General features: G+C 50.5%; 1 protein-coding gene across 1 annotated transcript in view; it reads left to right on the plus strand.

Annotated features, from left to right (window-relative positions):
- The first annotated feature begins 1108 nt into the window (after window positions 1-1108).
- Window positions 1109-26200, plus strand: part of IMPA2 (inositol monophosphatase 2) — a 51714-nt gene continuing 26622 nt past the window's right edge. Inside the window, exons 1-2 of the mRNA XM_024236079.3 lie at window positions 1109-1415; window positions 19583-19716. Of these exons, the coding sequence (XP_024091847.1) occupies window positions 1320-1415; window positions 19583-19716 (230 nt within the window). The 5' untranslated portion in view covers window positions 1109-1319. The remainder of the gene's footprint in view (window positions 1416-19582; window positions 19717-26200) is intronic.

Raw genomic sequence — 26200 nt, forward strand, 5'->3', positions numbered from 1 at the left:
CCTATTTATGTTTACATGGGACAGCAAGAGAATCCAAGGTTGGAAAGGTCATTCCTCACTACAGAGGCTCATTGCAATCACACTTCCGTCTCCAAATTCGAGTTTTGGGTGTAAAGATTTTATAAAGCCCAGCCGCTGTCCTCGCAGTGTTTGGGGTTAGCGGAGGGAGAGCGTGTTTGCGACCAAACTTCCCGCGCGGGGCGGCCGCCTGCAGGAACACTGCGGCCTTGTGCGCTCGGCGGTCTGAGCTCCTGCGAGGCCGAGAACTACGCCTGGCGCCCAGCGGCCTCCGCGAACAAAAAGCGACCGGTCGGAAGGTGCTGGCCCAGCCGCCCCTGGCGCTCGAGCCCGAATCCGGCCACAGACCATGAAGGGACGCCCGGCGCCACGTGCGCGGGGATCCGCGGACGCTCCCCCGCACCTCCGGGGCTGGGCCGGCACCGCACGGGTCCACCCAGACAGTAGCTGCCCCGGGCCCCCAAAACAGCCGCTCCTAGCTCCTCCCTCCCAGCTCCGCGGTAGCCCAAGCCGCCCTCCGCGCGCCGGACCCAGAACAGTACCCAGCTCTGCACGAGCCCGGGGTGGGGCCTGTCTCAGCGCGCGGCGGTGGGGCGGGGCTTGGACACCCGCCGGGCTCAACTTGAGGGAGGCGGGGCTCGAGGCTCAGAGCAGTTGGACTTGGAGCCCGCTCCGCGCGCTGCGGGGCGGGGCACGGCGGAGCAGGGTTGGGTCCGCCCCGAGCGGGGGTGGTGATGCGACACCACAGGGGCGGGGCTGGAGGTAAAGCGCGGAGGGGGGAGGGACGAGGCTCGGCACTGATTTGTGTTCAGGGCTAGCCCAGAGGGGCGGGGCCAGGTATGGGGCGCAGCCGGGAGCGGGAGGGGCGGTGCAGGACGGGGCAGGGCACGGCGCGGGACGAGGCCAGGAGCAGCAACGGGTGCGGGGCGGGGCCGGGAGCGTCAAGGGGCGGGGAAGAGGGGGGAATGGGCGGGGCCGGGCTCTGCGAGGGGCGGGGTGTGGAGTGCAGAGCGGGGCCGGGCGCCGGAGCAAGGAGCTGAACGGGGAGCGGGGCGGGGAGCCGGGCGGGGCTCGGCACGGGGCGGGGCGGAGGGCGGGGAGCGGAAAGCAGGACGCGCGGCTACCGCGGCCCGCTGGCTGCCCTTCCCGCCAGCGCAGGTGTGGGACGGGCGGCGGACTAGGCGCAGAGCTGCGGGAGCAGGCACAGGGAGTGTGGAGCCTGGCGGCGGGACGGCGGGATCCGGTGGGAGCCGGAGTCCCGCCGAGGGGGGCTGGAGGTGGAGGGGCCCGGCGAGGCCGCGATGAAGCCGAGCGGCGAGGACCAGGCGGCGCCGGCAGCCGGCCCCTGGGAGGAGTGCTTCCAGGCGGCCGTGCAGCTGGCGCTGCGGGCAGGACAGGTGAGCGCCGCAGCTGGGCTCGGAACTCCGGGCGGAGCAGAAGCGCGTGGGCCTTGGGAGCCGCCTGGAGTGGCGGGGTCCTGGCGCGCAGCCGGCGGGCGCCCGGAGTCCGCACCCGAGGGCGCGGGGCGCGGAGCGGTGAAAGGAGCCTTTGTGCTGGTGTCCTGGACACACCTCCCGCGCCCTTCTCCAACCCTCGGAGCCCTGGCGGCGAGCCCCTCTGCTTTGGAGTTCAGCGGCTAACGTGACCTTTGCGTTTGAGTGAGTGGTCAGAATGTAGAAATCTCTCCAGGGCTAGCGTACAGGGCTGTTGATTTTTAAGGACCTATGAATGGATTCAGCTCGTGGTAGGAAGCCCGGGGCTAAGCCCCAACCGCGTGGGGATCTGGCTGGGCTGCCGTTTGATTGTCCTGGCTGCAGCATCCTAAACCCAAACTTACTCTGACCTACACCCTGAAAGTGGCTCCGCTCCGCGACGGCACGGACTCAGAGTTCAGGAGGAACTTGTTACACTGCCCGGAAGGATGAAAACCGAGCCGCAGAGCTACCGAAAACCAGCGAGCGGGGTTTAAAATGGAGTGCAGTTCCTCTCTTCTCTTTTTCATTTTTGTGATTGTTCCTTCCACTTTCCTTAGTACCTTTAGCAGTGCCTGACACACCGACAGTACTGGTAGGCAAGCGAGTGTTGGTTCTCCCAGGACTGTAAGATGGCTTACTCCATGTTTGCCTCTTAGGATGTGATTGTGAGCCGGGCGCAGTGGCTCACGCCTGTAATCCCAGCACTTTGGGAGGCCGAGGCGGGTGGACCACTTGAGGTCAGGAGTTCGAGACCAGCCTGACCAACATGGTGAAACCCCGTCTCTACTGAAAATACAAAATTAGCTGGGCATGGTAGCGCGTGCCTTAGTTCCAGCTATTTGGGAGGCTGAGGCAGGAGAATCACTTGAACCCGGGAGGCGGAGGTTGCAGTGAGCTGAGATCGTGCCATTGCACACCAGCCTGGGCAACAAGAGCGAAACTCTGTCTCAAAAAAAAAGGAAAGTGATTGTTTTCGGGGATTTGAGAAACAGGAGGTGTGCTGAGGGCAGATTGGCCTTTTATATTCAAACAGCATTTGTTTTCTTTTTTGAGGTCTGACAGTCCGAAAATGCTCTACAAGTTTCCCTAGATGTTAAAATCGGACTGTTATCAATCTTAAATTTGAAGTGAGTCGTCATAAAGTGGATAGTGCTTTACCTTGGTGCAAATCTCTAATCCTGTTTAAAAATTAATCTGCAATACTAAGTAGACACATTTGTTGTTGAAGGGCCTTCCTTCCCTTTGTCATTTTAAGGACCCAAGCCTCAGACTGTAAAGAATGAATGAATTTAAGAGTGTTGTGAAACTCCACCCTTTGACCTTTCCCTCCTGTAGGAAAAGGAGGACCCTAAACCTTCCTGCAAGGCAGATAAAACTTGTAGCTTCAGTGCAAGCGTTCTTCCTGGAAAGCAGATCTGCTGTGTGCATGGAACACGGGTTCTCCTTCCATCCTTCCCTGCCTCCCAGCTTTCCTTCCGGAGCAAGCATCAGCCAGATATTTAGGAACTTTTAGGTTCTACCGTAAAACTTTTCTTCCTTGAGGCAGTGAAAAGCCAGCTTAGGATTCAGACATTGCTGTGTAAACCCTGGCGAGCTAAGTTAGGAGTTTCTGTGGTTTTCAAATTTAGATCCTTGAAGAAACAGAAGATTTTAAAATTTTATGTTATTATTTAACAAATGTGCATAAAGAGCTTGCAATAGAGCAGGAACAGTTCTAAGGCTCCTATGACTTTTAACTTAAGAGATATTTTATGTCTTTGCAACTTGCCAACAACAAAAAAAGCTTTTTTTAAACGCTGGAGAGGGTTGCAATAAAGATGCTGCCATTAGGAGTCTGGTCAGGAAGCCCAGGCCGCCGGGGCTCCCCCTCAGGCATTATGCTGATGCTTCCTGCCTGCCGGGCAGTGCTGAGGGAATGGCCTGAAGGTTTGCTGCTGGGACAAACAGAAGCCACACAAGGTCATCGGAACCTGTGTAAAGGGGGACAGATTGTCTTCTAATGCAATCGGGGGCTGACTGGAGAAAACATATCCTTTAGCCAGATGACCTGGTTCGGGGTGTAAAGGTTGTGAGTGGTGATCCTTTTGGAGTTCTCCTTAGTGAAGAGCATTGGCAAAGTCGCAGGGGCCCCAGATGCCCACCCTTCACCAGCACCCAGCATTCTACCGCTCTGTTGTTCGCTGCTCTCAGCTGCCCCTGAGATGGAGTCTGGGTTCTAGATGCTGAAAGGTGAGGGAGCCAAAGGAGAGACCTTCCAAGAGATACAGGTGCACTGTCCTTTCTCTCTTAGACACTGGTTCCGCTCCAGGTGGCCCTGGAGAAGCTGCTTCCATTTCCCCTCTGCCCCAATCCTGGCAGGCTTCCCTGTCCCAGGCTCCCAATTCCGTCACCTGCCCCCTCCACGCTTCTGTACCACTCTTCCTTCCGTGTCCCTGGGGATCATCCCTGCCCTCCTAGTTCCAGCCACCCACACTGTGACGGGAGCCGCCTCCCTGGCTGTTGGGCTTTTGGGGAGGGAGTGACCACAGCCCCACCCCAAGTACAGATGACAGTATTCAGTGATGTGGATGGTTGTCATCTTTTGTGTGATGTGTGAACAGAAGTATTGAAGACAGCTCTGCCTTTCAAATCCCCCCGCGGAGTTGAACCAGCTTCTGTTGGGCCAGAAACTTAGACAATTTAGGGGGCCCTCTTTAAGAAAATACAAAATTTGCCAGGCATGGTGGCTCAAGCCTGTAATCCCAGCACTTTGGGAGGCTGAGGCTTGTGGATCACCTGAGGTCAGGAGTTTGAGACCAATATAGTGAAACCCCGTCTCTACTAAAAATACAAAAATTTTGGCCAGGCGCGGTGGCTCACGCCTGTAATCCCAGCACTTTGGGAGGCCGAGGCAGGCAAATCACAAGGTCAGGAGATCAAGACCATTCTGGCTAACACAGTGAAACCTCGTCTCTACTAAAAATACAAAAAATTAGCTGGGCGTGGTGGTGGGCGCCTGTAGTCCCAGCTACTCGGGAGTCTGAGGCAGGAGAATGGAGTGAACCCGGGAGGCGAAGTTTGCAGTGAGCGGAGATCGTGCCAGGCACTCCAGCCTGGGCGACAGAGCAAGACTCCATCTCAAAAAAAAAAAAATACAAAAATCAGTCAAGCGTGGTGGCACACGCCTGTAATCCCTGCTACTAAGGAGGCTGAGGCAGGAGAATCCCTAGAACCTGGGATGTGGAGGATGCAGTGGTGAGCCTAGATTGCACCACTGCACTCCAGCCTGGGTGATAAGAATGAAACTCTGTCTCAAAAAAAAAAAAAAAAAGAGAAAATACAAAACTACAAATTCAAACTTAGATATAAAAGTTATTTAGAATAAGAACAATCACATCTATAAATTTCTAAGATGCTAAGAAATACTGCAAATATCACGAAATACACAAAAATAACAGTTCTTTCACTGCTTCTCATACTTCCGTAATACTTTTTGCCCATTTTCTGGCTTCATACTGTTTGCATCTTTTGAATGACAATGATTTTGTAATATTTTATATGGGGAGAATAGAAAGATAAATTCAGCGTTTCCTGTTGCTTGGCTGATTGAAATTTATTACTGATAATTTAGAAAATTTAGGCTTCCAACTTGTTACTGGTAACAATTGGCCATATAAATTTTTAGGATGTCATCAAATTGAGAAACTTCTATGAAATTTTTTATACATTAGTTGTAAGTGAGTCTGTTTTTCACAGACTTGCTTCTGGCTCTGTGCAGTTGAAATCTGGTTTATTTGTGTGATCCACACATTTTCAGTGCTGGTGCCTGTGTCCACCTCACGTGCTCCTCTGGTCCTGTATGTTTTTGTCACCATGCCAGGTGTGTCGGCATGATGAACAGGAGAGTGTGTCTGGAAGCCTTTTCTACACTGGATGGCTCTCAGTAACTTACAGGGAAATGTGACTGCAAACCCTATTGAAGCAAAGTTAGTTCATCTACTCAGCTTACCTTTAGCCCACACTGGCTGTATCCACGCCAGTGCCACCTGATGCAAAGTCTGATGGAGGGACAGTTTAAGTGGAAAGGCACAAGGTTAGATCTACAGTCAAAACAGCTGACTTTTGCCCATTACAAAAGGGGTTTGTTTACGGCTTTGTGAACACTTTATTAGGGTCCCTTGCAGGCAAGTGGGGGCCTTGATGCTTAAGGGTTATTAGCTTCACAGGAAATTCATCTCTGTTTACTTGTAACAAAATCAGGAGAAAGCAGAAAAAGAAAAACCCAGCACTGACCTTAGGACCACAGACTTCCCCCTTCTCTAGTTGGCCTTGCACACCCTTGCAGGTTATGCTTCCCGAGGCCCCGCCTTGCGAAGTGGGCCTGTTGTCCCCTTGTCCGGACAGATCTGGTCGCTCTGCTTGGTGTTTGCAAAACGCGTTGCATTTTCTTGCCTTTCTTCTGGCTTATGGAGTATGCAAACCATTCCCTGTCTCCAGAGCCCGGCTCCTGAGCCCCTTCCTTCATGGACCGCTTCTCAGGTGGCCTTCCCTGTCTTTCCAGTGCCCCACCTGGTCCTGCTGAGCTGGCAGTCGTCACGACTTTATTTATCCTTGCGTGGTGGTGTGCCCTCCACACAGTGGGTCCTTGGAATATGAATACTTTTCTGTCTACCTCTGGCTCTTCAGGACAGAAGGCACATTGGTGGGCTCTGGACCCATGTCCCCACTTGTCCATCTGGCTTTACCAACACAATGTTGTTTTGATTTGTGATTTTTCTTTTTGCTGGTTATTCACACCGGGAATTTAATGAGTGAAGTAACACTGAAAGCACATGATGAAGAACAGCAGCACCCGGCCCGTGCTCCCCACCCCTTGTCCTGTGTCCAGAGTCCCTGTTCTCAATTTTCTGAGAGTTACACCCATTTCTAAGTAATACGCTTCTGTCATGCTTTCTTGAGTTGTTCATTGTTGACAGAATTATTCTGTGTTACGCTGTGTAGCAGCCCTGCCAATGTGGTTCCGTGGGCGTCCATGTCCACGTTCGGATGGCTGTGCAGATGTAACTCATGGTTCAGCCCAGCAGTGTATTCCTTTCTTTCTAATCAACTTGTATTTTCGTTAAAGTTAAAGAATGTTTTGTTTTGCTTTGCATTTGTCTAATTTTTTGTGTACCTATTGTGAGCCATCCATCTTCCCAGCAGGATTTTTCATGATGTCCTTGGTGTGGTCACACTCCTTGGGTCACTGCTGTGGAGCAGTGCTTCTCCAGCTTTGGCTGTGTTGGAAGCCCAAGAGGGCTTATTAAGGCAAATGGGGTCCCACTGCAGGGTTTCTCATTCACTAGGTCTGGAGTGGGCACCAGAATACGCATTTCTAACATTCCCAGCTGACATAGATGCTGCTAGTCTGGAGTGGCACTATGGGAACTTCTGCTACATGGTATTTTATTATGTGAGTACATCACTATTCATTCAACTGTTTTATTTATTATTTATTTTTATTTTTATTTTTTGAGACGACGTCTAGCTCTCTCGCCCAGGCTGGAGAGCAGTGGCGTGATCTTGGCTCACCAAAACCACCGCCTCCCGGGTTCAAGCAATTCTCCTGCCTCAGCCTCCCGAATAGCTGGGTCTACAGGCATGCGCCACCATGCCTGGCTAATTTTTGTATTTTTAGTAGAGACGGGGTTTCACCATATTGGCCAGGCTGATCTAGAACTCCTGACCTCAAGTCATCCACCCGCCTTGGCCTCCCAAAGTGCTGGGATTGCAGGCGCGAGCCACTGCACGTGGCCTCATTCAACTCTTGAGCAAACTGGATAATGTCCAGTTTGGAGTTAATACGGATAATGTTGCTGTGAAGTTTCTTGCACATGTCTTTTGATTATGTATGCATTTCTGTTGGGGATTTATTAATAGTAGGAGTAGAATCGCTGTGTCATTGGGAATGTAAATTCTGCCAAGTAATTCTCTAAAGAGGATGTACCAAGTTACACTCCACCCTGCAGTGTGTGAGGGTTCCCATTTCCCCACGTCTTCCACAACACGTGGTATGGTCTGTCTTTTATGTTGTAGCCATTCTGATGGGCTTGAGGTGGTATTTTATTGTAGTTTTAATATGCATTTCTTAGATAATTAATGAACTTAAATGCACATGTTTATTGGCTTTTTTTTTTTTGAGACACAGTCTTGCTCTGTTGCCCAGGCTGGAGTGCAGTGGTGCGATCTCAGCTCACTGCAACCTCCGCTTCCCGGGCTCAAGCAATTCTCTTGCCTCAGCCTCCTGAGTAGCTGGGATTACAGGCATGTGCCACCACGCCTGGCTAATTTTTGTATTTTTAGTAGAGATGGGGTTTCACCATGTTGGCCAGGCCGGTCTTGAACTCCTGACCTCATGTGATCCACCCACCTTGGCCTCCCAAAGTGCTGGGATTACAGGCGTGAGCCACTGTGCCCAGCTGTTTATTGGCTTCTTTGATACTATTTGCTTTTAAAATGATGGTAATAACACATTGATTATAAATTTATTCATCCAACAAAGAATCATTGAACAACTCAGGAGAGGACTTTAGCCTTTTTACTCTGAGTGTGAGGGGAGATTTGGGGCAGAGTCTTGTGTGGGGCTTTATAGGACTCTTATATAGGGGACCACCCTGGCTGCCGCATGAGGTCTTGTGTGGGACACTAGGGGGACCAGAATCAGGTATCTGATAGGAAGCCACATGAGAAATGAGGGTGGATTTGACTGGGGTGCAGTGAAGAAGGTGGTGAAGAAGATTAACTTTGAAGGCTGAGATGACAGGGTTTGCCTGTGAGTTGGATGTGGTGTGTGAGAGAAAGAGAGGCGCCAAGGGTGACTTCAGGGGTTTAGGCCTGAAAAGCTGGTTGAATGGATTTGCCACTTCCCGAGATGGCAAAACTGCAGGAGGAACAGGTTTGGAGCTGGGAGTCGAGTGTTCTCTTCTGCCAGGTTAAGCTTAAATTGCCAGTAGATTTCTTATTTTATTTTTTTGAGACAGGGTATTGCTTTGTTTCCTTGGCTGGAGTGCAGTGGTGCAATCACAGCTTCTACCTCCTGGGCTCAAGTGATTCTCCCACCTCAGCCTCCTGAGTAGCTGGAACTACAGGCATGTGTCACCATGCCTGGATAATATGTATTTTTTAATTTTTTGTAGAGACAGGGTTTCACTCAGTGGAGATGTTGGATTTGCACCCAAGCTGACGGCAGAGATGCAGTGTGGAAGTCATGTTCCTGGAGATGGTATTTAGGGCCATGTCCCGGACAGGAGGAGAGCAGGCTTGGCCACTGATGGGCTTTGCCGTTGGATGAGCCCAGATCAGGCTCCCATTTTCCTCCTTGGGAGCCTCACAAATGCCAGTTTGTGGAGGTCATTTCTGAAGTGGTTCGTTTCTCCAGAAAAGGCTTCCCCGCTCTTCCTTCCTGGGCTGAGCGCAACTGTCGCTGGAGGAAGAGGAGGCAGGAGGGGGAGAGGAGGCGGTGGTGATGGCCTCCAGCTCCTGCCTCGCCTGGTCCACGCCTCCAGTGTTTGCTTAGCTCTGCAGGGTGGAGTCAGCCTACATGAGAAATTCGAAAACTCACCAACATTTCAAACATCAGCAGAGACAGAATTCTTGTGAGACAGCAGCTGGCAGGCACAGAGTAGCAGCTGTCCCTTTGGTGGGGTGGGGGTCGGCACATGGTCTCCAAGAGTCTGAGGCCCACTGCTCCTGAGCCTGTCTGAGAGATCCCTATCATTTCCTACCCGTTTTGCTAACAAAAGCTGTCTGAGAAGAAGGGGGAGGGCAGAAGGCACTGCCCTTGCCTCTGGGCAGCCTCATCCCAGCCCTTGGCACTCCAGGGTGCCAGTGAGGTCCCACCTGTGCCTCCTTAAGGAGAGGCTGGTAGAGGGCTCATCCCCATGGGGAGAGTGAGTCCTGGACTCTGTGGCCCTGAGATTGTCACTTGCTCACCCAAATGAAGCACTGCATAGGGGAGATTACTGTCTTTGGAGTTTGGGGCAGGAGGGTGGGTGAAATCACTCAGCCAGAGGATGAAGAGGCTGCTAGTGAGATACAGGTCCCCTCCCTGAGCTTTGGGGGTGGAGGAAGGCAGGAGCTCAAAGGCATGGGGAGCTGAGACATTGAGAAGGAGAAGGGAGTTCCGGAGTTTAGGCCCCTCCCTCTCTCCTGGGCCCAAAGGAGACAGGAGCCTGGAGCCTGGTTTGCGTCTTCTCTCTTCTGTGGGAGGTGAGGGAAGGCCTTGGTCTCTAGGCTGAGCCAGTCTCAGGATCCTGTGTCCGCTGTCCCAGCTGTGCCCTAGCCGGCCATGAGCGCTACAGGAGGCCTTCTGCAGACTGGCGCCCTGCCCCTGGGCTCGCCTCTCATGTGAGATGGAGGAGGTGCAGACCTGGCCAGTCACTGCAGTGTGCAGGGGGACTGGGAGGCCATCCCAGCGCCTGGGATGTGGACAGCTTCCTGGAAGAAGTCACAGCTGAGTGTGTCTTTAGAAAGAAAAGCAGGAGTCAGCTAGGAAAGTTAAGTGATGGGCTTGGGGAGGGGAGAGAGAAGAGGAGGGGTCGGGGCCAATAGAGAAGATGAAAAGCAGAAGAGGCAAAAGAACACAGCACCAAGGACCTGCAAGAAATGCACTTTGGCTGAAGTTTGAGGTGGGAGAGGTTAGGACTTGGGGGCCCTGTGTGGAGGGCAGAGTTGCAGGTGGGTGTCCTGCTCGAACTGATGGGGTGTGGCCCTTGGGGGCTGTGAATTGGGGTGGACTTGATGATGAGTCGTACATTGAGGGAGACGTAGGAATAAAGGACTTCTGGGTTTCTGGCTCATGCAGCTGGCTGGCTCTCATTGCTTTTGAGAGAAATGTGAGCTGGACAGGGATTAGGAAGTAATCAATTGTGACGGCTCCAGCTGTGGGGTCGGCTCTGTTGAGCGATGGTGGACTTGGACTGTGGTGCTGGGAACCCCTTCCCTGTACCTTATAGCTGCAGGGCCTTGGGCAACTTTCTCCATTTCTTTGTGCCTCCGTTTCCTCATCTTTAACATGGAGAATAATTTTTGCTGTCCTCAGAGTTACTATGTGGAGTAAATGTACATGTGAACTGCTCAGAACAGCACGGGGCAGAGGAAGCGCTCTGTAAGCTTGAGCTCAGGCCGTGGAGCTGGGCAGGGTGTGAGGTGGAGGCCATCTCCAGGAAGCTCAGCTGCTGCAGGCAGGTCCGAGGGCTCGCAGACACCTACTTTCAGGGAATGGTGGGAGGGAGATGAGCCGGAGCATGGTGGGGAGATAGGAGGAAAGCCACTAGAGGAGGCAGGGGCCACAGGCCACGGGCCCTGCAACACGGGGAATGCAGCTGGGATGTGGGTGACGGGTGGCTGCTGGCTTTGGTGTGAGAGGTGCCAGTGCCTTGTCAGGGCGGAGGGTGACTAGACATCAAGGTGAGGGGAAATATAGCCACGAGACTAAAGGAGGCGTTGAGGATTCGAGAGCTTGAGGTGGGCTGGCCTGGGAGCCACGTCTGCTTGGACCAGCTCTTCCTCTTCCTCCCAGGGTTGAGGTTGTACAGAGATTTGTGATGCATCAACAGCTGTGAACTGCTGACCACATGTGCCACATGACACCATGTGATAGGCATGTTATTACCTGGGTACCTGATGAACTGTTAGGTTTTATTGATTGTCACATGTATCAGGTTCTGCAGAGAAACAGGACCAGCAGGAGGTGGGTGGGTCCAGTCTGCGGGGTGGGCTGGCAGCTGGAGACCCGGAGAGACAGCTGATGTTCCAGTTCGAAGGCCATAGGGCAGGAAGAGTTGTTCATGTGGACAGAGTCCCACGGCCATTTGCCGAGAACCCCCTCTTGGGGGAGGGTCAGCCTCTTCATTCTGTTTGGGCCCTCAGCTGATTGGACAAGTCCTGCCCACAGGAAGGAGGGGGATCTATTTTCCTGATTAAGATGCTGATGCCCTTGCAGAAACACCCAGAACAATTTTTTTTTTTTTTTTTTTTTTTGAGATGGAGCCTTGCTCTGTCTCCCAGGATGGAGTGCAGTGGCGTAATCTTGGCTCACCGCAACCTCCACCTCCTGGGCTCAAGCGATTCTCCTACCTCAGCCCCCTAAGTAGCTGGGATTATAGGCGTGTGCCAGCACACCCAGCTAATTTTTGTATTTTTAGTAGAGACGGTTTCCCCATGTTGGCCAGGCTGGTCTCGAACTCCTGACCTCGGGTGATCTGCCTGCCTCGGCCTCCCAATGCTGGGATTACAGGCATGAGCCACCACGCCTGGCCCAGACCAATGTTTGACCAAGTATCTGCGCTTCCCATAGCTCAGTCAAATTGACACATAAAATTAACCATCACAACACATTCACTTGTGTTGCAGTAGATCTGGAAGCATAAACATGGGGCGTGTTGTCAGGTGCACACCTCCACTGGCCACATCTTCCTGACCTGACAGAGGGAAAGACACATCTCCTATTAAAACCGCACTCTGGCAAGGCTCCAGTGTGCTGCTGTGTGGATGATGTACAGGGCCTGGGTTCCAGAGCACATGCCAGCTGCCCTGCAGTGACAGGCATAAAGGTCGGATGGGGACAGGAGCACAAGAACAAGATGGGGTGAGACAGGAAACCTATTTGGACGTCCCCGTGAATATGTTAGCCTAGGATGTCTCTGAAGCTGGAGTTGATGGTGACCTTTCCTTTTAGATTTGAAATTCAGGCTTCAGTGACTTCAGGCCCATATTTTATATGTTATACATTAACAGAATGCTACTGGAAGGAGAGACCCAAGCCAGGGGGGGTCTGTGAAGTGCATGCTTAGTTAGCGAGTAGCTGAAAAACATTAATTAAAAACCAGGATACCTAACTCATTGCTGGTGGAGTGAGAGTGTTTAAAATCTCTAAGACTGAGGGAAAATAGCCGTGGTAAAGGGGTTCAGCGGGAACTTACCTGGCAACCCCATGTGCTCCCCCACCCTGTGGATGTGATCCTGGCTAAAGGGCAGGGCTGCTTGAGTCTCGCTTACTGATTTTAGAAATACAGCACTTTTTCTCACCTTTTCTCTTAGCATAGGACAATTTGTGAATTAAACTTTTCTTAACCTAGTATTTTAGCATCCTATTTGCAACTTGTATATTGTTTGTACGGTAGATTCTTATTTTTTGTAAAAATACAAAAATTAGCTGAGAAAGTCATTAGATTTTCTCAGATACATGTTCTCACAACTGATACTGGTGAGGTTCTGTGTGCAAATAAGTTTGTGGACCAAGACCTTTTCATACAATACCTCATGTGATTCCTAAAACAACCCAATGTGTTAGATATACTGTTATTACAGAAGAGGAAATGAAGGCCATGAGAACCCATAAAATTTGAATTTAGAGCTGTCTGATTCTGGAGGGTACTTTATCCCTCTCTACTCCCACTGATGTTATGAAACTACTGAAAACAAGAATTACATCCTGGAAGGGAATTTTTCATACGCATCTTCTTCATGAAGAGCTACAGGACAAGGCTTCTGACTTTTTTAGGTTAGCTTGGTGTCATTGTCTGTTGGTGACTGAAGGAAGCTAGCTGGTGCAGCCCCCATGTGTGCAAGGCCCCCGAGTACACCTGATAGAGCCCCATCTGGTGCATATGGGTGCATTTCGCTGGCATCAGCACCCTGCCCGGGGTGAGGGTAGTTCCTGGAGCTACTGGGATGAAATGCAGAGCTCCCAACCTGGAGGAGTGCATGGCCCAGTGGAGGGGACAGGGCAGTGACCAAGTACAGTGGGCTGTGCAGTAGCTGACCCAGGAAGAAGGGGCCTCAGCCAGGGCAGTGGGCGGACGGCCACACGGGCGACCTCCTGGAGGAGCTGTGCTGGAGTAGATGGAGGCTGAGAGCACAGACAGGCAGGAGGTGGCCAGGGATGTCATTGCAGGCACCAGGGATCGTGTCCAAAGACATGGAGGTACAGGAGGGAGGACACTCGAGGGGGCTTGAGCCTGGCATGGGGCATGCTGCCCTGGCTGGGTGTGAAGGGCCTTGCACACCTGACGCAAGACAGCAGCCCGATTGTGAGGCCAGGTCTAGTGGAAGAGGCTGGCCACAGGGTCACCTGTCCTGCCGGTAGGAGGTACAGGCATGTTCGAGCCCCATGGCCTTCCTTGTGACATACTCACAAAGAAAGACGTCAGAGAAACTGCAATAATAAATATTAATAAAAGCAGAAAGCAGTTAATATTTTAAAAGATTATGAAGGCTGGGTGTAGTGGCTCACGTCTTAATCCCAGCACTTTGGGAGGCCGAGGCGGGAGGATCACTTGAGGCCCGGAGTTTGAGACCAGCCTTGGCAATATTGTGAGACCTCACCTCTACAAAATAAAAATAAAAATGATCCGGGCGTGGTGGCGCATGCTTGTAGTTGCAGCTACTGGGGAGGCTGAGGCGGGAGGATTGCTTGAGTTCAGGAGGTCAAGACTACAGTGAGCCAAGATTGCGCTACTGCACTCCATCTGGGGCAACAGAGAGAGACCCTGTCTCAAGAGAAAAATAACAACAGAGCATAACACGACACAGCATCCTGCCTCTGAATCCACTCTTCCCGCTCTGTAACCCATGACTTGGCCCTGTTTTCCTGGCAGACACACCCAGATTGCAGCATTCTCCAAGCTGCGCCAAGGGCCCCCAGCACCCGCCTCCTCCACACACACAGCTGTGTATGTTTTGAATGTGGAAAACTGAGTGTATAAATACCAGTGAGCTTAGATAAGGTGACACAAAAGGACATATTACAAAATCTTCTAGCATTTAGTTAGCTGTGATCTCAGTGTGCAGCAGCCAAGGACTCTTTATGCATTCACTCAGCAGGTGTTCCTGGAGACCCCCATGAGGCAGCCCCCATGCGGGGTTCACCATGGCCTGTTGGAGGTGGACAGAGACAGAGAGGGTAGGGTTCCTTACCCAGGCTGGTTGAGCAGACATATGGAGTGATAAGTGCTGTGGGTGCCAGTTGGTGGCTTGTGTAAGTGCTGTAGTCACAGTTGGGTGAGTGCCCCTCTGCCCACAGAAGCTGGAGGCTCCTCATGTGGAAGGTGATGTTTGAACTGAGTCATAAAGGAGGACAGTGGGCTGGCTGAGGCGGTTCCATCAGGAGACCCAGGGTTAATGATTCCGTGTGACAGGGCCATGGTATTCTCAGAGCTCGGAGGGGAGGGGAGGGGAGGGGAGGGGAGCTGAGAGGAGCTGAGAAAGGGGTCGGGGAAGGCCCGCAGCTGCTGGGTTGATGGTTTGTTTGGTTTCTTCACAGAGGCCAGTAAGAGGAGCAGGGGAAGTCTAGTTAGTAAGAGGTATAGGGTGGGGTGGTCTGCTCCACGAAGTCACCCAGGGACCCAGCTTCGTCCTCCCTCATTGCTCCGAGGTGTTCTCTTCCTGCATGGGCAGCACGATGCCTACTTTGTAGCCCTTGGCGAGGGGGAATGGGACACGAGGAAGTGCAAGGCAGTATCCTTTTGAGGATGTGACTCGGAAGTTGCAGGTCTTGCTTCCAGTCCCATCCTCTGGGGCAGAACTTGGTGCTGAGGCCGCACGCATCTGCATGGCATGCAGATTGCGAGTCAGCTCTGTGCTTGCTCGAACTTGGGGGTTCTGTTCCTAAAAGGAAGAAGGGGAGACTGGACGTTTGGGGTCAAATGGCCTCTGCTACAAGGGCAAATCTGGAAGCTATTGTATGCTCCCTTCAGGGGTTTTGACTTTATCCACATAGTGACAGGGCGCCACCAAGTGCTCTGCTGGGGAGACGCATGGTCGCCATGAGTGTTTTAGGAAGTGCGTCTGGCTGTGCCGGGAGAGTGGGTCTGAGTGCAGGAATCAGATCTGGTCTAGCTCTAGGAGGTGGGACTTGTGGATGGAAGCACTGGATCTTTTCAGCAGGGCAACCAGAAAAACAGCCAAACAGAAGGACCTGGGTGGTCAGCACTCACATAGACACTAGTGTTCCAGTTTGGAAAAATGTTACAGTCTATTCAAGCAGCCCGATGTGTGTTTTATTCATTCTTTCAAAGAACTCTGTGTACCTGCTGTATGTGTATCTGCTGAATGCCAGGGAGCATTCCTGATGCTAGGGGTACAGAAGGGAAGCAGAAAGAGCTCTGCCCTCAGAAGCCTCTGCCTGGGAGAGACAAACAGTCAACAACAAAACAGACAGGAAGGACGAAGGGAAGCAGAAAGAGCTCTGCCTTCCGAGCTCCTGCCTGGGAGAGACAGTCAAAAACACAACTGACAGGAAGGATGGTTTCAGATCAGATACGATAAGTTGTAGAAGGATCAGAAAACAGGAAGTCCTTGGGACAGAAACAGATTTGGTTAGGATCAGTGAGAAAACCCCAGAGCACAGCAGGAGAGCAACTGGGGGCTGACCTGTCGGAGGTGAGCTGTGAAGGGCTGGCCCTGGGATTTGGGATTTGGAGTTTCCCAAGAGCCCTGGGGTCTGGGATGTGTTCTGTGAGCAGCGGGAAGCCATTGGATCATTTTCTGCAGTAAAGTGATGTGATATAATTGGTGTCTGAAAATTCCCCATCCAGTTGCTGCGCAGAGGCTGCAGGGGTGGACAGGTGGAATACCATCCACCCTTGCAGGTAGCTTTACGGCTGTTCCCCGTGTGGGGATGCTACAAGCATGGAGTAAAGCCACTGTCTTCTTGGGTGGTGGTCCTGGGTTCAAAACCCACCACCGCCTGCCCACCCTGCCTGCTGAGGTGGAACATCCTGGTCTCCTAGTGGGTCTCTTCGCATGGGGGTTTGGGAACCTGCTCTAGCTCCACGCTACTGAAGTGAGCACCCCTGCATCAGGGTCACCATAGAGCTTGCCAGAAATGCAGCTCTCAGACCCCAGTCAGACCTGTGAAGCACAGTCTGCCCTTCCTTGAGATCCCAGAGGCTCTGCTGCCATATCCTCTCTGGGGCTGTGTCCCCTGGTTAGGCTGCCTTTCTCACCCCAGCTCTATGCACACACTCCCCACAAACCCACACCACACCAACACACACACACACACACCCAGAAATCCATACACACCCAGAGATACACACAGAGACACATATACCCTGCATCTTCCCACACCACACCGATACACACACACCCAGAGATAGACATACAGACACACCCTGCATTCTCTCACACCACAGCAACACACACACACACCGAGAGATACACACAGAGACACACACCCTGACTCTCCCCATACCGCATGAACACACACTTACAGGTACACAACAGAGACACACACACACCAGGAATCACCGTGGCCATACATGAGACAAGGTTTGTGCGGAAGGCCTGTCTGGCCAGCTCAGGGTTGAGGGTCTTGGACCATGGGCAGGTGCTACGGGAGCCACATGTGAGGAGTGTGAGATTCACAGACAAGGCCTGTGGAGCTTGATTTGTTGAGAGTGCTGTGTGCAAATTGGTGATTTGAGAAAATTGACCTGGTGGCAATGAGCAGGAACTGGGAAACCCTGGCCAGAGGCAAGGCCTGGGCAGTGGGAGCTGGAGGTTGTCATAGGAATATGAAGTCCTGGAGTTAGGGCTACCCAGTGGATGCTGGATGCTTTTTTTGGTATGACCTATCACATTCTGAATTTTCTATAACATATATCTGTTATTTTTGCAACCAAGATTAAAACAAAAACTGCCTCGGCTCCGTACAGGGTGGGCCAGCTCTGGGATGCAGGCAGTGAGAAGAGCAGGCAGCCCCGTGTGGGGAGGAGCACGTGGGAGGCTGAGTTTCGGGGGCTCCTGCCTGTTCTGTAGAATTCCCCTTGTGCTTCTTCTGGCAGCACAGGGCCTGGCATGAGCAGGTCCTTGGTGTGTGCTTATCAGAAGACGTGATGGATGTCACGTCTGGGTAACTGGCCAATTGATGGTCCTTTTGAGAGAAATACAGGATTTTGGGATGTAGCTAGTTTTGGAAGAAGGCTCTGAGTTCGTTTTTAGGTGCCCTGACTTTGTCATCATGATGAGGGAGACACCAAGTTGTTAAGACAGACAGAAATGGGCAAGAGCTGGGCGCGGTGGCTTACGCCTGTCATCCCAGCACTTTTGGAGGCAGCGGTAGGAGGATCGCTTGAGCCCAGGAGTTTGAGACCTGCCTGGCTAACACAGCAAGACCCTGTCTCTTCAAAAAATAAAAAATTAGCTGGGTGCAGTACCATGTGCCTGTAGTCCTAGCTACTGGGGAGGCTGAGGTGGGAGGATCACTTGAGCCCTGGGGTTTGAGGTTACTGTGAGCTGTGATTGTGACACCACACTTCGGCCTGGGTGGCAGAGAGACCCAGTCTGTAAAACAAAACAAAACAAAAAGGAAAGAAAGGCCTGGGCTGGACCAGAACTGGTCCCTCTGGAGTTGTCCAGGGACTGATTAGCCACTCTTTATCCCTTCCTGTTTGGGTTTTCCTGGGGTTCTTGGGACCATCCCAGTCCTTGCTCCTATGTTTAGCTGTGATGGGTTTAGACCAGTGTGTTGGCAGCTTGCACAGCTGCGGAGCCTGTGTCGGAGCTCAGCCCTGTGGATCCTTGCATGAACTCTGAGACAGCTGATGCTACTCCAGCCCAGAGCGCAGTGAGAGCTGGCCATGGTTCCTGAAACACAGTTTAGCTCTCCCGGGTTTCTCAGTGGGAACATTTACAGTCAGATTCGAGGGCATATCCCATTTCATGGGATAAAGTGAATTAGGGAAAATAAGCTTTTACTTTACACTGAAATCTAAATTTGAATTCATGGGATTATACGGGGCACAGGTGTGTAACATGATCTTGTTTTGGGCAGTTCTTTATTTTTATTTTTATTTCTTTTTAATTTTTTTTTTTTAGTATTTATTGATCATTCTTGGGTGTTTCTCGGAGAGGGGGATGTGGCAGGGTCATAGGATAATAGTGGAGAGAAGGTCAGCAGATAAACAGGTGAACAAAGGTCTCTGGTTTTCCTAGGCAGAGGTCCCTGCAGCCTTCCGCAGTGTTTATGTCCCTGGGTACTTGAGATTAGGGAGTGGTGATGACTCTTAACGAGCATGCTGCCTTCAAGCATCTGTTTAACAAAGTGCATCTTGCACTGTTCTTAATCCATTTAACCCTGAGTTGACACAACACATGTTTCAGAGAGCATGGGGTTGGGGGTGAGGTTATAGATTAACAGCATCCCAAGGCAGAAGAATTTTTCTTAGTACAGAACAAAATGGAGTCTCCTATGTCTACTTCTTTCTACACAGACACAGTAACAATCTGATCTCTCTTTTCCCCTCATTTCCCCCTTTTCTTTTCGACAAAACCGCCATCATCATCATGGCCTGTTCTCGATGGTCGCTGTCTCTTCGGAGCTGTTGGGTATACCTGCAGAAAGGCTGTCACTTCACACGTGGAAGATTGCACAGCGGCCGGGCAGAGGCGCTCCTCACATCCCAGACGGGGCGGCCGGGCAGAGGCGCTCCTCACTTCCCAGACGATGGGCGGGCAGGCAGAGGCGCTCCTCACATCCCAGACGGGGTGGTGGCCGGGCAGAGGCGCTCCTCACTTCCCAGACGGGGCGGCCAGGCAGAGACGCTCCTCACATCCCAGACGGGGTGGTGGCTGGGCAGAGGCGCTCCTCACTTCCCAGACGGGGTGGCGGCCGGGCAGAGGCACTCCTCACTTCCCAGATGGGGCGGCCAGGCAGAGGCGCTCCTCACTTCCTAGACGGGGCAGCTGGGCAGAGGTGCTTGGGCAGTTCTTACAGAGGAAGTTTCATGCTCTTTTCAAAACCCCTGTGTTTTTCTTTTACTTGAAGAGAAATTGTTTCACAGGTACGACAAAATAATTTCAAAATAATTTCAAGTAATGGAGAAATAATTTTTCTTGTAAAAGAATAATGGTGGAGTCATTAAGGCTCACTAGAAACCCAGAGAGCCTAGGCTGTGATATTAGCTCTGAGGTCAATGATGCAAGAAGTCAGTGACCCACAGAGCCACACCTGCTGCCCGCTCCCCATGGCAGGCTGAATACAGAGGGGACTCAAAGGAGTGGATAATTCCTTTGCCTGGGAGGAGGATGTTTGCATGTTTAACCCAAATCCCGTACTTTTACTTCAGATCATCAGAAAAGCCCTTACTGAGGAAAAACGCGTCTCAACAAAAACATCAGCTGCAGATCTTGTGACAGAAACGGATCACCTTGTGGAAGATTTAATTATTTCTGAGTTGCGAGAGAGGTTTCCTTCACACAGGTAGGTGTACTCCTCTGGGAAACACCCCCAGTAACCCTGGCCACACTCATAGAGAATGCAGGGTCTGCCGGGGTCAGGGGGCTCTGTCATTTGTTGATGTGGCCAGACTTGAAGCCCTAAGCCACGCAGCCTAACCTGCAATTTGTCAGTTACTTAGTAAGCAAACTCAGCCCTGTTTTCCTTCTTTTTTACTGTCATCTTAACAACCATCATGTCAATGCATCCTCTTATGAATATTGAAGCAGCTCTTTTTACAACACATGCTCAGGAAAAGCTCCTTGCACCCCTGTACTAAACCATTTGTTATTTCTGGAAGGACCCACTAGAAGTGTGACCCACCCTAAGAAGCCTGGAGTGGTGATGTCCCCTGGTGGCCTGTGCCTGTTCAGCTGCCTGGGCAACTTTCCCAGGAGGATGGGATGCCAAGGGGCACTGGCAGCCGCGTGGGGCCCCCGGCCCACCACTAGTGCTTAGTGATGCACGATCGCTCACCCAGGCCAGAGGGCGCAGTGGGAATGGCTGTCACAGCTGGGCCCCAGAGCTGTCCCCACAAGAGGCCTATATGAGCACCTCTTAACCTTTTTGGGGTCACCCTTTGAGTATTTGATGCTAGCTATTAATCTTTTGTTCAGAAAAATTAAAATATTTATACAGCATTTTGTATAGTGTTTTAAGGGAGCCATGAACCCCAGATTGAGACATCTTCTTTAACTCTGGGGGGCTCTAAGGCCCCTCTCTCACCTCTGGAGTTCTGCAGTATAAATGCTGAAGACCATGCAAAGGATCTTTTTTCTTCGTTATGTGGAATCTTTTAAAGATGTTGGATTCTTAAAACTGGAATACCAGTTATTGGATTTCTGGCTGTAGGGTATTATAACTGTCAGGTTCCAGGTTTATATGGACTTAGGTGGCAGAAATATAGATGGTAATCTTCCTCAGTGTCCATTCAGCACATGGTAGGCTTAAAATACTTTTCTTTACATTTATTTTTATATATTTTTTAAGAGATAGGGTCTTGCTCAGTTGCCCAGGTTGGAGTGCAGTGGCATGATCATAGCTCACTGCAGCCTTGAACTCCTGGGTTCAAGTGATCCTCCACTTCAGCCTCCTGAGTAGCTGGGATTACAGGAGCCACTCCACCTGGCTCTTTTTTTTTTTTCTGTGAATGATTATATAAATGAAAGAATAAGCCAGTGTTAAAACGCTTACCTTCTTTTTTTTCCCGTCGTTTCCTTCTAACTTGTTAGGTTATCTCAAGGTTACCAGCTCTCCCTCTGAATTTCTGTTTGCCAGTGGCTCATGTTTGTTTTGTTGACAGCCTTTGAGTTTAAGCTTCTCTTACTTCCTATTTCCTTACTCTGCTTGAGGTCAGGATCCCAAGCATTGGTTACAATAGTTATAGGATGTAAAGTGTTTGTGATTTTTTTTTTTTTTTTTTGTGAGACGGAGTCTCGCTCTGTCGCTCAGGCTGGAGCGCAGTGGCGCGATCTTGGCTCACTGCAAGCTCCGCCTCCCAGGTTCACGCCATTCTCCTGCCTCAGCCTCCTGAGTAGCTGGGACTACAGGCGCCCGCCACCACGCCCAGCTAATTTTTTGTATTTTTAGTAGAGACGGGGTTTCACCTTGTTAGTCAGGATGGTCTTGATCTCCTGACCTCATGATCCACCCACCTCGGCCTCCCAAAGTGCTGGGATTACAGGTGTGAGCCACCGTGCCCGGCCCCAGTGTTGGTGATTTTTAAAAAACCTTTTAAAACCTAATTTTAGGGTGGCTCACACCTATAATCCCAGCACTTTGGGAGACTGAGGCAGGCGGATCACGAGTGAGGAGTTCGAGACCAGCCTGAACAACATGGTGAAACCTCATCCCTACTAAGAATACAAATATTAGCTGGGTGTGGTGGCGTGGGCCTGTAATCCCAGCTACTTGGGAGGCTGAGGCAGGAGAATTGCTTGAACCTGGGAGGCAGAGGTTGCAGTGAGCTGAGATCGCACCACTGCATTCCAGCCTGTGTGACAGAGCAAGACTCCGTCTCGAAAAATAAATAAATAAACCTAATTTTAATCAAAGGGCAATATCAAAAGAATTTATCATATGGATTCTTTGAGAGGAAGCATGCTGCAGTAATGAGCTGGCTGTTTCCAGGTCCTTTATTAACCGTATTGGCCTAGAGGTTTCTGTGGTGATGATACGTGTGGCTGTGGCATGGGAGGGCTGGCTCATCTGTGTGGGGTCTGGTAAAGGCTTGGAAGAGATGCAGGATCAGGCACAGTGAAGTTATTGGGGCTGTGATGTGTTTCAGTCAGGTCACTTGGACAAACTGCACTCTGAGATTGCACGCAACCCACTGTTGGGTTAATGTGTGCAGTTGGTTCCATTTGTAAAAGGTAAATTTAGATACTCGCTGTTGTGTACACAAGGTAAAAGTTACTGTATTATGGGGTGAGCACAGGTACCTCCCTCCACCCTTGAGGCCTTAGGGTTGCCAGGGACCGCCAGGCTCCAGAGCTCCTTTGGAAAACCATGACGCAGAGCAGGGGATTATAGGTAGGGTGAGGCAGGCTTACCTGGGAGCGTGCCCGGGGCGAACACCAGCCTCCATCTCTGAAAAGGCCGCCCCCCACCCCCGGTAGGGTCAGACCCACACACCTGTCCAGGAATCAGTGATTGAAAGCTGGGGTTCCCAAGCTCTAGCCCCACAAGCCAGTGGACTGTGGCTGCACCACGGTCAGCCCCAGTCTGTGTGTCACCCCCCTCTTCCCTAGCTCTGAGGGTGAATGTGCAGACACGGTGAAAGCAGCTGTTCTCTTCTCTGCTCAGTGTGCCTCAAAAATTGAAATCAAACGAAGTTGTTTCTCAACATATTTATGTGAAGTGAGTCTTTTTTGCTAATGACTAAGATTAAAAAGAAAGTAAATCTTGGGGATTTAATTGTATTTTAGATCATAGAAAAGTTGATAAATTTGTGATGAGAGAAAATTGTACACATATTGTAAAATAGGACATTGTGATTTTTTTCTGCTTTCAAAGTATTTAAATATATCCCTTAAACAACATATTTAATATGAAGTTGCCTCTCATCCTCCCTTAGGAAAGACTTTTATTCTGAGCTTTTCTCTTTCCTTGATTTTAGTCTTTCATGAAATGATATTAAAGATAGACTTAATAACATTTTTTTAAAAACCTGATACAGGCTCCCCAGTTTTATTATTTTATTTCAGTCATCCATGAAATCCAAAGGTTTGGTCCTTGACCTGGAAGACAAGTGTAGACTGAATCAAAGAATGATAAGGTTTAAACTTCCTTCTGGTGGGGTGCAGTGGCTCATGCCTGTAGTACTAGCACTTTGGGAGGCCAAGGTCAGAGGACTGCTTGAGCCCAGGAGTTTGAGACCAGCCTGGGCAACATGGTGAATCCCCATCTCTACAAAAAAATTAAAAAATTAGCTGGGCATGCTGGTGCACGTTTATGCTCCCAGCTACTTGGAAGGCTGAAGTGGGAGGCTTGCTTGAGTCCTGGAGGTCAAGCTGTGATGCTGCCACTGCAGTCTAGCCTGGGTGACAGAGCAAGACCTTATCTCAAAAAAAAAAAAAAAAAAAAATGTAGATTAAAAAGAACCCTTGCAGACTGTTGGTGAGAATGTAAATTGATGCAGCCGCTATGAAAAACCCCACTGCACTGCAGCCTGGGCAACAGAGTGAGACCCTGTCTCAAAACAAAAAAATAAATAGGCTGGGCACGGTGGTTCACACCTATAATCCCTGCACTTTGGGAGGCCGAGGCGGGTGGATCATCTGAGGTCAGGAGTTCGAGACCAGCCTGGCCAACATGGTGAAACCCCATCTCTACTAAAAATACAAAAAATTAGCTGGCCATGGTAGTGCATGCCTGCAATCCCAGCTACTCAGGAGGCTGAGGCAGGAGAATCGCTTGAACCTGGGAGGTGGAGGTTATAGTGAGCTGAGATCGCGCCACTGCACTCCAGCCTGGGGAACAAGAGCAAAACTCTGTCTCAAAAAATAAAAAATAAAAAATAAATAAATAAACTTGCTCTGTCACTGGCCCTAGCAGCTTTGGCAAATCTCACCACTTAGGGCCTCGAACTCCTCACCTGTGAATGAGGGACCTGACCATGGTCATCCCTGAAGTCCCAGCATTTAACTCGTAACAAAAAGCAAACCAGGGCTGGGCGCAGAGGCTCACGCCTGTAATCCCAGCACTTTCAGAGGCCGAGGTGGGTGGATAGCTTGAGATCAGGAGTTCGAGACCAGCTTGGCCAATATGGTGAAACCCCGTCTCTACTAAAAATACGAAAACAAATTAGCTGGGCCATGGTGGCGCATGCCTGTAGTCCCAGCTACTTGGAAGGTTGAGACAGGAGAATCGCTTGAACCTGGGAAGTAGAGGTTGCAGTGAGCTGAGATTGCACCATTGCACTCCAGCCTGGGCATCTCAGTGAGACTCCATCTCAAAAAGAAAAAAAAGCAAACCAGCACGGTAAGGCTGGGTTTTTATAGGTTGGGTCTTTGGAGTGTGCTGTTGGCCTTGGCCACATTAGCTGTCTCCTGCCATGCCCTGGCTTTGTGAGATGCCTAAACCTGTTTTCAGATGATGATTTTGAGTGAGATATAAGTGTAGCTACTTGGGAAAGATTCAGTAGCATCCCGGAACTATAGTGATAGAAACCCCGTCGTTGTCCCTTCTGTGGAGCAGCATGTTAGAGCTTCTCTGGGTTGGCCTAGGCCCGGAGATGAGGCCGGCAGCTCGAGGGTCTAGTGTTTTTAGCTGTCTTCCCAGCCTTGCTCCAGAGCTGCCATGTAATCTGCTGCCCTGCAGTGCCCAGCACAGAGCAGTGTCTGTTGAATGCGTGAGTCAAGCAAAACATCAAACAGAGTCCTTGACATGGGAAAAACTTGCTCCCGGCCACCACCAGCTGGACATTGACATCCAGCTGCTTTCCCACTGGGCGGTGGCTTGTGAAGATGGGGACAGAATATCATAAATCATATCCTTTGTGGACAGCAGGGATGATCCTGGCCTTCTTGACACAGACTAAACAGACTAAGTAGCCAGAAAAAAAAAAAAAAAAAAGAAAGAAAAAAGGGGTTTAAAGGCACTTAGCTGTCAAAATTATCAGGAGGGTTTGTTAAAACTATTTTTTTAAAAAAGTGGTTAAGTTATGCAGTAGGATATAATATTCTATAATAACTTGTTACCAAACTTTTAGCCTTAATCCAGTTGCTATTTTCCTCTTGTCTATTGGATAGACATATGGAATGTTCTTTTTTTCCCTAAATTTAGTCATGTGCATTTTTTTTCCTATTTATATTGTGGGTTTTTTTTTTGTTTTTTGTTTTGAGATGGAGTCTTGCTCTGTAGCCCAGACTGGAGTGAAGTGGTGCAATCTCTGCTCACTGCAAACTCCGCCTCCCGGGTTCAAGCGATTCTCCTGTCTCAGCCTTCCAACTATCTGGGATTACAGGCATGCACCAGTATGTCTGGGTAATTTTTCATATTTTTAGTAGAGATGGGGTTTCACCATGTTGGCCAGTCTGGTCTCGAACTCCTGACCTCAAGTGATCCACCCACCTTGGCCTCCCAAAGTGCTGGAATTATAGGCGTGAGCCACTGTGCCCTGCCTATATGGTGGATTTTATGTAGATGTTCTAGTGGCTTTTGGGAAGGTCTTTATGATTTCACACATCTGTCTACAGTCATGTCTGCAGAGCAGACTCTCCCCACTCCCTCTGCAGAGAGCTGTAAAACATGCTCTTTCATCTCACAGGTATTAGCTTCCTACGTGAGTAAAATCAGGTTTAAGTGAATAAAAATTGAACATGTCTTCCCGTGTACCAGGGAAGTATTTTTGGTGCCTCCAAAGACCGAGCACAGTTCACGCCTCTGCTGGCCTTCACACCACTGCAGCTACACAGTGCAGAAGCCTGCTCCCTGCTGCCCACAAGCATGAGGCAGGTGGGAAGGGGGATGCTCGTGCCACCTTGCAGGGGGGCAGGCAGGCTCATGGGCAGAGGTGTACACAAGGTGGGTGATGAGGAAGACAGCTCTAGAGTATGAATGATCAGCTGCTGAAAAACATCCAGTGCTCAGTGTGGGTACTTAGAGTTATTATCATAAAAAATGTGAGGCAGAGTTAGTCAGGTGTGGTGCATGCCTGTGGTCCCAGCTACTCAGGAGGCTGAGGCAGGAGGATTGCTTGAGCCCAGCGGTTTGTGGCTTCAGTGAGCCATGATCGTGCCACTGCACTCCAGCCTGGCTGATAGAGCGAGACCATGTCTCCAAGAAAAAAAAAAAAAAAAAAAAAAAGATTTCTAAAAGTACTTGCTAGGTTACACTAAATGAAACCTAAAAACAAATACATAAATAATAAAGGTTACACAGAGCAGAAGCTTTGTTAACAAATTAACTTATATTAATAGTTGCTGCTGGGAAAACAAGCTGCTTGGTGACTTCGCTAAAGGGTGTC

This window comes from Pongo abelii, chromosome 17 (genome assembly GCF_028885655.2).
Source record: "Pongo abelii isolate AG06213 chromosome 17, NHGRI_mPonAbe1-v2.0_pri, whole genome shotgun sequence".
Taxonomy (NCBI): domain Eukaryota; kingdom Metazoa; phylum Chordata; class Mammalia; order Primates; family Hominidae; genus Pongo; species Pongo abelii.